Below are 17,246 nucleotides of genomic sequence, written 5' to 3'. Positions count from 1 at the left end.
GTTGTAATGGGCACCAAAAGCACTCGGAGTAAAAAAATATGAGTTATGGAAGCAACATTCATCTAGCCAAACCCTCCGTGCCTCGCTAAGGGGCAACTCACCAGGTCTGTTTGCACTTAAAGCAAAACCTGAAAGGCAAAGCATGAGGAAGAGGCGGCCGTGATTAAGTCTGTTTTCCTCATAGAATATGTAGGATTGATTTTGCTTTTGTCCTCATCAAAAAGGGAAAGGCAGGGTGGGGGGAAGAGAAAGAAAAGGAAGGGGGAGGATTCCCACAGCTGTCTGGCAAGTCACCCCTTAAGCTCTTTCTACATGCCACAAAATAAAACGGGTACGGATGATCCTTTGTAGCCCCGCAAGCAGTGCCAGTTTGCATGGAACGGAGTTCTCCTGACCTCTCACTTCGGCCTCCAGAGAATTCGCCTCTGACTCGATGCGTATTTGGGTGGTTGCCCTCAGGAGCCCTTTGCCCATTTATTCCCCTTCCCCCCCCGCCAGACCCTCGCTACCAAGCCCAGACGTCGTCCAAGTGACTGAAAACCTCCACTCCAGGACTGAGTCATGAGTAAGCTGGAACCAGGTCCCGTCACCTTTTCGGCTGCGTGTCTCGTATGGACACGATTTCTGGACTGGTCGCGAGGAGGCTTTTTTTTTTTTTGGGTTGATTTTCTTTGGGTAACCCTTCCCTCTTCTCCCCCCCCCAGTACCACTATGGGCGAAAGCAAGAATAAAGGGTAAGATAAATCCAGAGGATGGTAAATCAATGCGAGCGTATGCATAAGATTGGAAGCAATTAAATCGACTGGGGAGGCATTGCTGTGCCCTTTGTTCTTGCTCTGGGTCCCCGGTGGACAGGCAAGGCACGGGCTGGGAAGCAGACGCAGAACAGGGTGCAGGTGAGTTCACAGCCCACTCATGATTGTGCTGAATGCCGAATTGCCTCAGCAAAGCCCTAATTCACATGTTCCCCTGCGTTGAAATCCAAGGGTAATAACTGTGATTGGTAACAACTTGTTTATTTCCCTTAAGGGGAAAAAAATAAAATAAAATTTAAGCTTTTGGAGGGGCAGAAAGAAAAGCATTAACATTTCTCGCCAAATCTGGGCCGGAGTTTGCAGCAGGTAACAAAAGCAGCGGGCCGGAGAAACAAAGCACTAAGCTTTAAATGGCAGGCAAATTAAAAATAATACTTGGAAACCAACAATACAACACATGTGCTTGCAGCGGAGCCACTTTGATTTGGCTTCGCGTAATGCGTATTGATTGCCTGTACTTCAGGTAGTGCTTACAGCTGTACGACCCAATTAGAGTTTCAAAGGAAAGCAAATCTGGAGTGCACACGTGAGCGTTTTAGCATCTCTTATAATATACGGTAGCAGATGCGATGCTTTTGTCTTTGGCAGAACAGACACTCTGCTGGAGGAAATTACCATTCTGGCAACCAAGTTGGTTTAGGGTAAGGAATATTATTTTGAGGGCGAGGTGCACGACAAATTTTAAAAAAGCCCAACAAATATTGAGGACAGGTTGCCACTGCGCCTTAGGGGCCGGGAGAAAGAGCCTCCAAGAGGCCTGGCTCCTTACCAGCGAAGGGAAGACCGAGCTGCATTGTTAACCCAGAAATGGAGAAATGGAAACTTCCTTTTTTTTTTTGCCCTTAAACCAAAACCGAACAAAACAAACAAAAAAAGAAACCAAAACGAAAGGACCCTCATTGGACAGTTCTCATGGGAAGCCTCCTGCCGCGTGCTCCAGGCCTCCTGGCCTCTGCTTGTCGTATGGGTCTTTTTTGTTTTTTTGCTTTTGGCTTGGTTTGGTTTTCAGGTCCCCAGGATAGGTGTGAGGAAAATCAGAGTAATGATGGACAGCTGCAGCCACACAGAATACCGACAGAGCCTTTACCTGCCCCTGCATTCTGCGGGTATGCCATGTAGCCGCCTCTTCCACAGGCCCCCCTACCTGATCCTCTTGCTGCCGCCACCGCTGCTGCTGCTACTGGTCCATAGGCTGCTGCCGGAAAACCTAGCCATGGAAAAAAGGAGAAGGGTAAAGGGAAATATCCAACGAACGGCAAGCGTCACGCAAACAGGGCAGTGGGCTGTACGGCGCTGGGGCACAACCATGCTCGCTTAAGGCCAGCGACTGCCAAAGGGCTCGGTGGCTGGGGGGACGGGACCTCCGACCAGGTGCCTTAAAAGGGCCAAATATTCAGAAAGTGAATATTTTCACTTTCCCAGAAAATTAGGCCCCTTTGAGGCGGACCCCAAACTCGAAGCCTTTTGCAAAACGGTGGCGGTAAATTGAAAGGGCTGTATGCTCCGAGGATGCCTTTTTCTCCTGAGCAGCTGGCCTGGGGGCCACTGCAAGCTGCGAAGGACCGGGTACCGTGGGTGGATTCATTCACAAGAATGAGTTGCTTAGCTTCTCTCGTCTTACTTCCTGAACAAGGAGGATAAATTCGTTTTGTTCTTTGCTTACGTGCAAGAGGAAAGTCCGTGCAGTTTTGGACACAAAGCGGTAATGGGAAAAAACAAAAAAACACACTAGAAGGGCCTGGTTTCAAGATGACAAGGTTGCTGGGATCAAATAGAAAAAAAATTAAATGGCGAGAATGTATTTGAACAGGGGGGAAAAAACAAAACAGCTTTCCAAAGCAAAAGAGCAGCAGGCCAAGGAAGGCCGGGCGATACGTCCTATGCAGAAGGGACCGTGACACTGCACAAAAACCAGCTGTCACACCTGCGGGATTTCCGATTCTGCTGCTTTGTGTAATGACCGATGATAACACCACAAAGAAAGCTGCCGGGGACACTGAATTTATCTGTTTTTTTTTCTTTTAAAAAGGGGGCGGCAACAAGGAAAAGGTGACCGACCGAAACACAAGATACCCCCTGCTGCAAAGGCAGCAAGAAGCTCTGAAGGATTCCTGGCTTGGGCAGAACTCCCACTTTTTTTTTTTGCATTGGTTTTGATGACGCGCAAGACAGGTGACACTTTTCGGAGAGTCACTAACACAGCACCTTCCCCCTGCGCACCCTCTCCAACTTGGATCATGGCTGCTTTGCAACACTGGAGAGACCACAAGAAAACAACCGGGACTTTTAAAGAAGCAGGTGGGACAGCGGAAGACAGCAGAACAAACTAGAGAGAAAGAGAGAGAAAAAAAAAATCCAGAGAAAAATCAGCAATCTACAAGCCCGCTACCTCTACAGCTATCGTCCTAGCTACAAGTAAGTCTACCACGGAACGGGAAAAAACAAAAAACAAAAACTGAACAAAGACCAACTAGGCTAAAGTAACTCTACGCTATTTTAAAACATCAATTAAAAAGACATACTTGCATTTAAATATGGCAATAGGGCTGTTGGGGGGGAAAAAAAAAAGAAGTCTGTGTAAATATATGCACAGCGACCCCGGGCTAACGTCCGTTCCTGTTTCCACCACGCATGGCGCAGCAAAGCCAACTATCTGGTGCCAAAGTGGATCCGGTGGCTCTTACTCTGTCGAGGAATTGCTACAAACCCTAAAGAGTAGGATGCAAAGGGAGCCCTGTTCGGAGGGATGGGATCAAGAGCCTTGGCCACCCGCCCGGGAATAGGCTCCCGATTCTCCAGCACAGCCCTCTCACCAAGTAGGAGATCATCATTACTCCAGTGACTCTGCAACGAACAGAGCACCTGCAGGCCAGGCCCTGGGACTGTCTGGCCTTCTCCATCTGCCCGTGATGTGCAACCTGTTCAATGCAGCACTGACCCACAGGAAATACAAATGCCTCTGCGGGCAACCTTGAATTAGCTCCAGAAGTTCAGGTGAGACCTGGCTTTTCCACGCAGTGATGTGCCTCGGCATCATTCAAACACGTTCCCTTCAGGACCCAAACCTGCCGTGAAGCGCAAGAGCTGGGACGTGCACTTCTCTCGCCCAAGACTGAAGTGACGGATAAAAGCGACGGGCAAAAAATAAGAAAGATCTGACTCGGGCGGTTTCCTCTTCCAGCAGCAAGACTCCGAACAACAGATGCGATTTATGCCAGAGCCCAGTTTGGGCAGGCGTAGGGAAAATTAATCCTCCAGATACTTTATTCCCAACCGCCAATGAAAGCGTCCGTGCGACACTGTGCTTCACGCAACATCTGGCCCACCCAAGCGCTGCTAGGGAAATTCTTCCACTCTGCAGGGCTGAGAGTATTTTGGGTCAGGAGAGAGGTGGGGAGCACTAATTAATAAACGGGATTACCCATTCAGAGATTGCCTGCCTTGTCTCCCTTGCCCTGAATCAAGCAAACGCATTGAAAGGTATTGGGGCCACCTGGAAAAATCATTTGCTATGCACCGTGCTACAGTGGCGGGCTGCTTAGTGCACCTGCAGCGGTAAATATGACCCTATTTCTTCATCTCACCTTCTGTCATTGCGTTCAAACTCGAGTCCAAAAATGGACACATGCAATTGCTCAATCTGTAGCCTCGTTAGTGCACGGCCCCCCATCCACGGGCAGGCCAGTTCTACAGTCGGAAAGTTTCCTCCACTTTCGCACGTGGTGTCTGCACTGTTAGAGTACCCCCACAGTTGCAGCCCCCCCCCACATCAAAGCTACGACACTGAAGTAATACCTTTAATTCACTTATCTCCAAGTGAACCTCACCAAGGTAGGCAAAGAGCATCATCCCTGCTTTGCAGATGCGGTAAAACGAGGCATAAGGAAGCCGAGGGACTGCTGCAAGCTCACGCAGTCGGTGGGAAAGTCGGGGACAGCAACAGCGACCCGCGTGCCAGCCATAAGCTCCACCCGCAAACCATCGACCTTCTCTGTACGGCATGACATGCCCCAAGTTTTTGGTGTCCCCTTACTGTTACCTCCTATAACTTATAAACCTCTAAAGCAATCCTCCCTGCGTAAGACCTGAGCGAGCACGACGCACCCTCACCACATCAGTATTGTACGTTACCCCCTCCACGTGGCTGGGAAGACCATTTTCCTCCACTTAAAGGCACAGTGCTCAAATGACGTAGTCCAAGGCTGCTCAACCTCTGGCCTGCAAGGTGCCTCAAGGGTCTGGAAATGTGGCAGTGGTGCTAATAGCCTGCTCCTCTGCGGAGGGCCCTGTGGACTGGATGCCACAGTGGTAGACCACCGGTTTGCCACATGACTGGCATGCTCACATTTGGCCAGCACCCGCAGACGTAACACCATACACAGGACATGAGGCATCATGAATTGAGCCTCGTGCAGCTGTTTCCCATACGAGCAACACCTCTGCCTATACCCACCTCCATGCACCCAATGGAGTTTTAAACAGAGCGTTTTCTAGCACTTCAAGTTAGACCGAGGAAGTGTCCAGTATTGCCCTCTGACCCCAGGGAAATTAAACCGGCACGGCCCACAGGTGTCCAGTCACAGCAGCCCCCGTCGTTCTTTACAATCCCATTGTAGCGGCCTGGGACAACGTTGGGGCATGGAAGAACCCCAAGGGACTAAGAGCAGGATACCGTCACTGGTGTGAAGCACTGCACGATGGGCGATGAGGGTGCAGGGTAAGACCACAGGCCTTTGTGCAGAAGTGGCAATGTATTGTAATGTATCTCCTGATGAGAAATAGCAGAGCATTGCAGGGAGGCACAGGTGGGCGCAGGGAGGAAGGCTGCGAGGCGTTTGTGGGGCCTCCGCAGAGAGCCTGCGCATTACCTGAGGTGCTGGGCACATCACAAAGGATTGGCTGGGGCTCAGCGTGCTGCTTGGCGGCTGGCTGAGGCGGTGGAGGGATCACAGCGGCTGACGTGACGGTGGGCAACCTCCCCGGGCGGAGGGCAAAATGGCCGTAAACAAGGAACGGTGAACCAATGACGGGCCCTTTCCCTTTCCCATCTCGGTTGCGTCCTCCCTCGTTTGCCTCCGAGCAGCAAGCGACAAGCTCATGTCCTGGCTGCTGGCTCTGCAGCTGGCCTGGGAGCATGAAAATGGCAATGGCTATCTAAAAGCCATGGCCGTGCAGCTGCAAAAATTGGGCGGAGGGAAGAGAGAGAGAGAGATCACTCTTTTCATCATATTTGTCCCAAGCGCTCCGATTGTTGAAGAAATGATCCTTGTCCCTTTTTTGTGTATCCTTTGCTTATAATTGCCTGAGAAAACAGGAGCCCCGAGCCGCTCAAAAGGGCTAAAGTGGATCTAGGCATTGCAATTAGCAGATATTTTACAATAAATGTTTTGAAACTGGCTCAAACGCTGTCCAAGAAAGCCCCGAGGATTCAGATCAATTTCATGCCGCCTTATTACTCAGAAAGAGCTCCAGCCACTATTTGGAGTTCAATTTTTCACAGATAAATTTTTCTGCTTCCTGCATCAATAGTTGCACTTTAAATACTGAAGCAGCCTCGTGTGCGAGAAGAAGGGCACATCTGTTCTTAACTACGATGGCCTAAGGTCACAATTTAGCGAGCGGCTGTCTTGCAAGCAAGTGTTTTCTCCAACGCACAAATAAGTTTCAGAGAAGGCGGAGGAGAAAAAGTGGGCGGCGTGTTATGGAAGGAGTGGATCCTGGATTCAAATAGGCAGTGCAAGGCCCCGGCCTCAAGGAAGGGGAAATGAAACGCTCCCCACTTCGTTCACACCCACCACCTCTACCCCCACAGTTGCAAGCCGTCAGCCTCTGGGCAAAAAAGGGTCTGGGGACTGCGTAGCTCTCCTTGCACCACGCTTGTATTTGGGCTGAGGATGCGCTCGGGATGCGGTGGACTTGCTGACCAGGGGTGTTCTGAGTCAGACCGTGAGATCCACTAATAGGGACTTTCATTTTTTTAAAGTCCTCTGCAAAATCGCAAGCTGGGCCCAGATCACTCAGAAGCCTCAAGCTGCTGCTACTGCCCATAGCAAGGGGTCCTGAGCAGAGTATAAATAATGTTTATATATTAATGCTCCCCCTACTTGGCAGTGTAAAAGGGTCTTAGCACAAGTGAGAATTAGTCCCCTTCTGTTGACCCTAGGAGCCTGGCCTGCTCTTGGGACGTCACAACCATCATTTTATTTACATTACTGCGGGCCCACTGGCAACAGGATCAGCAGGCCACGGTCACCAGAAAGTATGGGGCCGTGGTCACCAGAAAGTAGCCCGGTGGTTAGATCCAAGGCCTGGGAGGCAGGATTTTTATTCCCAGCTCAACCCCTGCCAAGGACAAGCCACATAACTACTTTGGGTCTCAGTTTGCTCCCGTGCAAAATGGAGATAAGGGCACTTGCTCACCTCCAGGGACTTCAGGAGACTTGATGAATTAGTGCTAGAAACAGGCTCTTGGGTCTTCAGAGGAAGCGGTAGAGCAGTTCAAACAGTCGCCGTGTCTGACCAGCAAGAGCTTGTGCAGAGCCACAGCAGCAGCATCAGCTGGGCAACAAAAGTGTGCGTGTGTGTGTGTGTGGGGGGGGGGCCTACAAGGCAGCAGGAAAACAGCATGTGTAGTGGGTGCGTGAGGATGTGTGTGCAGCATGTCTGTGCATGAGGGGGTGGTGGTGTGAGGCATGCGTACATATGTATGGGGAGTTTGGTGTGCATGTGGGAGGGTGCGTGTGTGTGCATGTATGTGTGCACGTGTGTCACAGCTGTGGTGCAGAGGGGCAAGCCTTGTGACCGCAATGCTGCTGGTCTGGCTGGGTGGAAGGCTGCAGCGTCGTCTCTCTATGGGCCTGGTCATACGTTTGTTAATAAATAGAAACCCAAGAAAAGTTGCCAGCTTGCACAAAGCTGTCCCTCTTCCTACCAAGCGCATCCCCTTTACTGCTCCTTCGGCAGGAGCACGAAGCGCTCTGCGTGCAGCTGGGAAGGTGTCGGATAGAAAGAACCTATCCGCGCCTCCCAAAGCAGGCTTTGACAAGCGCCCGTGGCAAGAAGATGCTGTCGGGGAAGAGAAGGGGGGTGCGACGGATCTCCTGATCCAAGGCGCTACAGCAGAGAGAAAGACACAGCACCTCCAACCTGGAAAAGGGTAGAGCTGCTTCTGGTCTGGACATGAGCCTCGAGCAGTTCCTGGATTGTGCGTGTGACCTTGGGCAAGCTGCAACTTTCTTCTAGGCCTCTGTTTAGTCCCTCTGTAAAATCGGCATAAGTACTGCCCTAGCTATTCCAGCCTTTGTCTCCCCTGCCCCCAGCTCTCCGGGTTGATATCGATGGTGATAAGACACCTAAGAAAGTAGCGTTGATGGGTCTGAAACAGCAGAGAACAGTGCAACCCACCCCGGCACCTAGGAGAACGACGTGTGGCAGGACATACGGGTGCAAGAAAGAGCTCGGCTCAGCACTGGGGAAGGAACGCCTTTAAGGGAGGGAACATGCACATTACAGTCCTACTGGTCTTAATCCCCTCCTTATACTGCAGCGCCTTCTCCAAAGCCTTTGGATGCTGCCAAATTTTCAAGAGAGGCCCTGCCCCAGTCTAGCGCAGTGGGTCTCAACCGTTTCAGCCTCACGGCACGCGTCCAGAGCTCCAGGTTTTGAAGCGGGCTCCCACTTCATTCCCAAATGGGTTTGACGGCGCTCGCCTTGCGGAGAGGCTGGGGGAAAGGGGAGGCGGAGGCTGCTATTCTCACTTCACGCCTTGCTTTTCTCCATTCGCCACCGGCACCATGCAAAGAACCTGGCCGCACCCGGTTGAGGATTACTGGTCTAGAATAACACAAGGAGAGACCACAAAGCCAAAACATTTCCAGCCTGGCCACATCACCCAATGCAGATGTCGCTGTCGGGGCCTGGCTCTTTTCAGGGCTCTTAGGACCAGCAACGCAGTCGCTGCGTCACGACGGCTCTGGGCTAGCAGTCCCTCCAGCGAGGACAGTTTCTGATGGAGAAAAGGCGCATCAAACCCCCTACACCCGGGCCCACGCATGTCCCTGGGAGGAGAACAGCGAAACCATGTTGGATCTCTAGGCCTGACCCGGAGCTGCTAACAGTACCGTGAGCTCCTAACGCCGTCACTTCGCCCCGCTGGTACACACAGCACATCTAAAAACCACAAGCTTCATTTTTAGCCGACTCGCTCAGGGTTTGCTTCGTTCATCACATTTTCAGCAAGTGACAGTAAAGCTTTAAAAATCACATGGGATTGCCAACTCTGAAGGTGCCCCAAGTCGTGGGCCAGCTCCAAAGAAAAAAAAAAAGTCACAAAAATCTTGAGTTAATTTTAAAAATCAGGTGATTTGTAAAAATAAAACATCAATGTGGGTCGCTCTGTATTTGGTTTCTAGCTTGGGATGCGTTTTGGTCAGATCCCGCCCCCCCCCAGCCACCAAGGCCTAAAATCTCCCTTTTATAAAATTTTTTAAAAAGCAAAGAAAGAAGGAAAAGAAGAGCAGGAGCCGAGGCTGCAAGTAAAAACAACAGGCAAGACGAAGCTTGCAATCAACTTGTCAGTGTTTCTGAACTGGGGGTTTCAGCCAGACGGTGCCTGGGGACAAGGTAAGCCAGAAAGCACCAATTCTGATTTTAATTTCCCATCTCCTTTTAAAACACCAGCTCATCCTGTTCTGGTTTCTGATCCTCTGCTGTTTTAAACACTCCTCGGTTGACAAAAGCAAGCGCCAGCTTCACTTGATCTCTTGTGGGGGGGGGGTGGAAAGTGCGAAGCCTGGCATTCAAAATTGTTTGCAAGCTGAAGAGGAAAGAGGGAGCTGGAGGGGGGGAAAACCTGATACCCTCTTTTCAAATAATGTTACCACTAGCTTTGATCAATGCAGGAACGCTTTAAGAGGCTCAGAGCTGTCATTTCAAATGGGTTCCCTCTGCCATTACCCTTCCCGTTAGGCGGTGTTATCCTTTTTGTAGGCTTCGTTTTGACAGGACCGCAGCAGAAACTCAAAACCACGGAGCAAGAGCACCCCACCTGAAAAAGCGCGGGGGAGGTGGGCGTGAGCACTATTTAGCCTATGCAAACGATGCGCTGACTTCTACGAACGCACGAAAAAGTTAATTCAAAAAACAATCCCCTCTCCGGTTACGCTCCTCTCTCATCTGCCTTTTCTCAACCCTGCCCTACCGATGAGAAGATGCATAGGGAAAGTGCGCACGGATGAATGTTTAGCTCAGTACCCCAATCGTTCAATATTTGGGGGGGGGCGGAATACAATAAGAAATCAACTTCACAATTTTGGGTGCTACCAAAGTAGATGGAGCAAAAGGCTTCATATTAATGAGGTTGCTTGGACAGGAGGGGAGATGCCACCGAAAGTCCATGGCAAGCAGACAAAGCCGGCGATGAACCACGGCTCAAATTTGTTTAGGGGTCCTTGAAGGTAAATCTAATTGCTTTTTAAAGAGGAGGGACAGCCCAGCCTGGAAAATGCCAAATAGAGGTGAACAAACAATAAGTTGCAGGGCAGGCCTCCGGGGAAATGGAAAATTCTTTTCCTGAGCTTTTGATCAATCCTATTAACATTTTTAACATCTACATGTCGGCCCCGAGTTCTTTATTGTGACAGCCACATTAAGTGTTTCCCTTTGTCTTTAAATGCTGTGTTACATCCAGCTTATTAAAATCTGTTTCACCAGGTCAGAAAATTAGTGAACTTCAGACGCAGCACGTCATGCATAATGGGCACCTCATTAAGGCAGCCCATTGTGTTATTCAAGGCGCAGGCGCCCACTCTTTAAAATGGATGGTGCGTGGCAAGATGTTGTAGGCGAGTCCTCGGTGTCAGACGCTAGTAATGTAGTTCACCCGGGATGCACGTTTGCAGATGGATGTTTTTACGAACGGTATCTCTCCGCTGGAATTGCAACACAACAACACAACCCCAAAGACAGTTCATCGAAAATTTGGCGCTGCCACTTTATGTCCTGTAAATGACCCATTTTTCAGCTGTTTATCGCTCGCGGGTCATGGTTTTCAAAATGGGAACGATGCACTTTGGTCCGGTAATTACTTTATGCATCAGTGAGACAAAGCCCCTTGTTTCTCTCCAAATTATCATTCTGTGTCTTTTCAAGTGTAATAACCCCATGCAATTATTTCACCGCACACAACACCGGCAAACTTCTCAAAGGCAAATAAACAGTTTGTCCTAAGGAAAAAAACCCTACTTATTAAAAAAAAAAAAGCAGCAAAAGCTGGCAGCTGTCTTATTTTTTTAACCTTATTTTAATCCTATAAAGTTGTTCCTGGCCTATAACAACAGGTTAACACCTCCAACCCCGGATACCTAACACATGACCACTACCTGCCCTATTTAGCACAGATTGAAGCCCGTGGAGAATATGAGTTTTAATATGTAGGGCTCTAACTTGATCTGCAATTTGGACACCGTTAATTTAGCAATGACGGAAAGAGAGGGAACCGAATGACGGGCCTCAAACCAAGGCAGTGGATGTAGGCAAAAGGCAGTTTAAAGCAAATCCCTTTCTAAGACGAGATAACTCTATTTAGCACCAAGCAGATCATGTCTCTTGTTTTCAGGTAAAAGGATGAACATTACCTAGCTTTTTTAACAACAGTTACTTGCAGTGTTTGTTGTGGAGGGATGGAAACCGATATATCCATTTAATGCGGGCCTGGCCTATGCCACGCAGGCTCTGAATTTCAGCCACCCGCTGTTGAGCAAACCAGGGAAGGGTAAAGTGGAACAGCATTAAAGCACGTATTATTTCACATCAGCAAAAAAGGCCTCATTTCAGCGGCTCTGAAAGGTATGGAAAATAAGCTACTCTGTTTAAGCAGTTGCTTCGATGCTTAAAGGACCTGAAGTGGACGTAAAAGATCTCAAACGGGAAAGGGCTTGGATTTGGAGGGTCTTTTATGCACAAACACACAACAAGAGCCAATATCTGAAAGCGGGTGTGAGAAAAATTCGAGGTAGAAACAAGAGGAAGCTTTTTAAGAGGAGGAGAAATAACTCCTTGACCAAATGACCCAGGGGTAGGACATTCTCCCTGACTTGCAGCCCATGTCAAAACCACCCGCCTTCCTAAGAGAGAGACTGCATTGTTCAGAGTATGCCTCCCCCCTTTATCCTCCCAAAAACCCACACGGAAAATAAATACATATATACAATCACGCCCAACTTATGCATGGGATAAACCTACAGTCGGAGCCTCGGCAGTCTTAACTTCTGTCCCTGCAAATTCAGCGTCGGACCTTTTTCAGCACAGTTTTTTAGTATTTTTAGTACGCGCTACCCTTAGGCCCTTTTCTTGGTTGTCTGACTCCCCTGTGGGGTTTTGTAAAGGTGACAGCAGTTTGAAATCTTTATCTGGAGTTGACCACTAAAGTGATTTTTTTCCCCCTAAAATTGAACCTCAAACCGCAGGGTCGGCTTATGTACAGGGCCGGCTTATAACGCAACACTCACGTTCAGCCACAAGCTATTGGGCTCAATACAGTTCACTGACACAGCGGGGAAGAAGAAATTCTCTCTCCATTGTAAGAATCACCAGGTGAAATTTCATAACAGGCAATTGGGCTAGACGGCCTCAAAATCCTTACAGTTTTAGGAAATGAACAGCTCCTAGGAAAGGGGAGCCTGGGAAACAGCTCAAAATGTTAGGGCCCTATTTGAAGTTTTGGTTTTAAATGCAACACATTCTCAGAAGTAGAAAGGAGACCATTTGATATATTGCCATATATAGTGAGAGTATATTATACACATGCACTATATATATATCTCGCAAAATGTAGCTTCTGTTTTTGTGCCTTTACATTTAAAAAAATATATTTAAGAGTTTGCACAAGCGTACGCCTACTAGTCAGGCGACCACGACTAATTCAGGACGGGTAGGGCTTTAGGTTCATCCCAGGCGCAGCATTACGGGCTCACACTATTACTGCTGTGAGTTAATCCAGGTTTTCTGCTATATATGTATGCTTTCTTTCTGCCTCTTTGCTCCCGTGAATAATTATTCTCATTAAATTTCCCAATTGCTACAGCTGTGGTCTGTTCAGAGCAGAAGTTATGAGCCACGAGCTCTCTCACTGCTGCTTTGCTCCAGCTCCGAAACCCAGCGTGTCCAGCTCCCGTGGAAATAGCACTGCAGCGAGCAATCGGTAGACCTGCTTTCCCAACCCGCACCCCACCCCCCCGGCCATCTCTTTCCTCTCCGTGCAAGAGGGTTCATGTTCAGGACACTGACCTTGCAGTATTAAAAGGCATCTTAACACTGGAGCCATGGATCAGGGAGACATTAGGACCAAGCCAGTGCAATAGGTTTTCTTGCAGGCAGGCGACTGGCGGGAGGTTCAAGATGATGAAAGGTGCAAGTGGCAGGAACAAGTTCAACGATGCCGAGAAGGTCTTTCACTGCCCGGGACGCCGTTCGATCACGTGGCAGAGGTATACAAAAGCTGAACAAAACTCTTGGGAACGTTTCAATCCTTAACAAGGAACGACATCTGGGGAAACCTAAGCGGTCGCTTGCTTAGGCGACTCAGAAAACGACACGGAAGCTGCAATGTTGATGAAGGACCCCACAAGAAAACGGAGGGTGGGATTTTCAGAAATGCTTGCTGCTGGCCTGGACGTTTCTTCCGCTGGGATCAATGGGAGTTGTACTGCTGCTTTAGGTCAATGCCGGGCACTTTGGAAAACCCCACTTTTAATTTATTGGCCATTGCAAGACTTTGGGGGGAAATCATACCCTTGTTCCTGGCTATCCAAGCACTAATTAGGGTCTCCCAAGATAAAAATCTACCAAGACCAGAGGTGCACAGGTCTAACTGGGCTTGGAGTTGTACTTGTGTATGTCCCTGGTTCAACCCTGGTGTCCAGCTCCTTATTCAAAGCCCATCATCATAATAACCAAATACCTTTGCAGTTATGTATTACTTGGCATGACTAGGATCTGTCACAGTGGTGCCTTCCCTCTTCCTCTCCCCAGGAGTTATATGGGAGGTGTATGCACATATATGTATTTATACCAGCTGAGAGGGAGGTTTCTCTTACCACAAGGCACTCAGTCCAAAACACGGCGTCCCAAACACAGCCTAGCATAACTAGGGAGCGCGGTACTTGCAGCAAAGAGGCATTTATCCCGGGTTTAAATTCTAGATACAAAATTTCCAGCAAGAGGAAAAAGCAAACTCAATCCGTCATCTGAGCAGGACTTAATGGGATAATTTACGGTTTGTGGTTTGTATGCACTGCGGTATTAATTTTGACTTTGGTACCTACACTTGAGTGTCCCGTGCTCATGGGATACACGTGTAGCCTGCGTGCCGACACTCCGGCCTCCCGGCCTCCGGCAAGAAAACCGCAGACTTTCAAAATTAATTAAAAAAAAAAAAAAAAGTCCAATATCTGTCATTTGTTTTCACTGATGGAAATTAAAACTGATAGGTTTGGAGAATGATAATTAAGCTCACTCTAGCAGATTTAATATGTACTTTGTAAACCATTTTATGCCACGCAGCCACTGCCAACATTTTTAGGCAAACAAAAGCACGCAGTGTTGGGATGATTAGATCAGAATTTAAGCAGTTAGCAAAAGGGCTGGGAGGAGGAGTAAGGAAAGGGGCTCTGAATTGGTTTTGCATTTCTGACCACAACAAGTTCAAAATAATTCACCATCCAGTTTTTAATGCAACCTACAGTCCTGTCCCCTCGCCACCACTGCGGTTTGAAGCAGAGAAAACCAGTTACATATTTATATATTTATAGTTCCCTGCCCCCCGCCACTTGGTTACTGCTTCCAGCTGCTCTACAAGGCTGGACTTTTGGAGACTGGCTTTCATTTAAATAAAACCTCCTCCAAACTACTGCTGGCAGGGAAAGGAGCTGAGCACAAATACCATTTAGGTCGAGTTTCCGGTCCCTTTCCATCGCTGGAGAAGTACAGTGGAGCATTAGTGCAAGCACGAACCGGGTCCTGCATGCGTGAAGTGCCACCGTGTCTTCTGCTGTTAATGCATCTAAGGGCAAATCCTTAGCTCAAGCAAGTCAGCGAGCTCCCTTTTAAGACTTATGCCAGGCTAAGTTGCGCCTGCTGGAGAACAGTCCGTCTGTATTGAACGTGTTTGCTCTCCGAGACGGTGCGGGGTGAAAGCCATATCCCCTTTTGCAGTGGCGTTATCTAGATCCCAGATCGATGTAACCAACGGGTGTTTTTGTGCCATGCAAACAGGTGCCGTCCTTCCCAAATCTATGGCACTGCCCCTTGTGGATTTGTTTCGAGGAGCATGGCATTGGTAAGAGATCAAAGGGCAAAGGATTACGGGAGAAAAAAGAAAATGTGGCATGTCTGGAACAGAGGCTGGCAAGTATTTCAACTTGCTTCCTCACCGCACTTTCGATAGGGCGTATCAAGACATCTGTTCTCCCAAAACCCTCCTTCCCCTGCAACCCAGGATATCAGCATAGGAGAGAGCTGCCTTTACAAAAATGTTCCCTAGCTGCACGAGTTACTCAGAATAAATGGGCGACAGATTTGTGTGGGCTGGAAGAAACTAAATTAGCATTTTTTTTTTTAAATTACTCTTGAGAATGGAAAACAAACATTAGACCGTAAACTCGTTGGATCAGAGACCATCTCTCGGTGTGCGTGTTACCACCTCGCGCGCTCGTGGCCGGTCCGAGGCTAGGGCTCCTCTATGCTTCAGCAATACAAATAGGAAGTACATTGTATGAAAAGTTGGAGTATTTGTTTCTCCCCTCCCTCCCTCATAAATAAATGATTTGATGCATTTTCAAGGAAAGAAAATCCTAGCAGTGAAAAACAAATTTCCAACACCTGAAGACATAAAGGTAACCCTATAACAACGAGCCACTGCCGCTAGGATGGAAGAAGGCACAAGTGAGATAAAGAAACAGATTTCCACCTCTGCTCCTGCAGCTGATCCCACCTAGGATGGCTCTTCTGCTCCCAAAGAGGTTTTTAAATTGACAATGTTATTTTTTTTTCCTCCTTTCAATATTGAAAGGAGCCTCTTTCCAAAATCAGGGCTCTCCAAATTACCAAAAGAGTTTGCACACAGTACAGATATCAATAGCAGAGATCTCACTGACTTCACTGGAGCAAGACCAGAGTGGCAGTCCCATGCAGTTATTCTTCCCCCACCACCGCAACCGTGGTCCTTTTTTAAATCTCAGCTCTTGACACATTTAAAATATGCAACTGCAAATCCCTCCAACACTGGGTCGCACACTTCAGGTGATTGTTTTTTGGTTTAAATTCTTTTATTCAATTGACATTGGTACTGGTTATTTGGTGCATCCAACCCCAAAAGTGAAGCTACAAGCTAAGAGAGCACCAACACAGCTTGTCCATGGTAAACAATTTATTATTATTTCTTCTACCTCAGTTACTTACAAGGAAATCATTACAAAAAAAAAAAGAAAGAAAAGAAAAAAAGAAAAAAGAAAGCACAGATGAACTATTTACATAAATGGGAAAATTCACAATAGCTGAAAACGTTTGCAAGTCATGCACACTAAGACAAGTTCACAAAAGCAAAGCAATTCATAGCAAAAAAAAGAAAAAAAACACCCAAACAAAAATAAAAAAGCCATACAGATTAAAAAAAAAAAGAAGCTATTGCCCGCAGAAAAAATAAAAAGGAAAACTATCCAATTATTACATCAAGCATCTTTAATGAAATGAACAGCATAGCCATGTACGTAGAGCCTTTGACACTGACATTTAAACAAGTGGATTAACAAACATTAAAATGCATTACAGTCCTACTGTAAGCATGCACTTTACTTCTCACAAACTTGTAAAATGGAACAGGTTGTCCTGTTTTGAGGGTGGGGGGGGTGGTTGGGTTGGGGTTTTTTTTAGTAAAATAATTTAGATAGGACTTGTGCGTCCAGCCCTACAACCCACAACTTAGTTTCATTAGAAACTAAGCCGACTTTGGGAAGCGTAGGACAGCTGCGGGATTTTTCAGATACTTGCATGGAGGTTTGGAGATACGATTCAGCCCATGCCAGAAGCTCGGTTCCTGCGGTCGGCCCTAAGACCTTAATACATCTGCCAATGGTTTGCAAGTGAAGCATGGAAGGAAAAGCAACTGCAGCGTCTGAACAGGCGAGGGCATGGCCCATTTCAAGACAGGGGAAGGGGCAGAGAGGTTGGAAAGTGTGTGTGTGTGGGGGGGAAATTGAGTAATCTAGATTTGGCAATGGGCGGGCAGCTGCCTCCAGGCATCCGGCCTTACTCTGATGGTCACGGCCATCACTAGATCCAACCCTTCTCCCCGCTTTTTCCCTCCAGCGCTGAACTGCCAGTTATTGCAACGTCAGCTACAGAAAGATCCATCAAAATGAAAAGGGGAACATGGAT

At 48.1% G+C, this 17,246-nt stretch overlaps 1 protein-coding gene across 1 annotated transcript in view; it reads right to left on the bottom strand.

The window, feature by feature from the left end:
- Positions 1-17,246, bottom strand: part of MSI2 (musashi RNA binding protein 2) — a 342,416-nt gene that overhangs the window by 33,201 nt on the left and 291,969 nt on the right. The window contains exon 9 of the mRNA XM_019545606.1: positions 1,960-2,022. Within this exon, the coding sequence (XP_019401151.1) occupies positions 1,960-2,022 (63 nt within the window). The remainder of the gene's footprint in view (positions 1-1,959; positions 2,023-17,246) is intronic.

This window comes from Crocodylus porosus, unplaced genomic scaffold, assembly GCF_001723895.1.
Source record: "Crocodylus porosus isolate Cpor-Errol unplaced genomic scaffold, CroPor_comp1, whole genome shotgun sequence".
Taxonomy (NCBI): Eukaryota; Metazoa; Chordata; order Crocodylia; family Crocodylidae; genus Crocodylus; species Crocodylus porosus.
The sequence above is the reverse complement of the archived record's forward strand: the minus strand, read 5'-3'. Positions and strand labels throughout refer to the sequence as shown.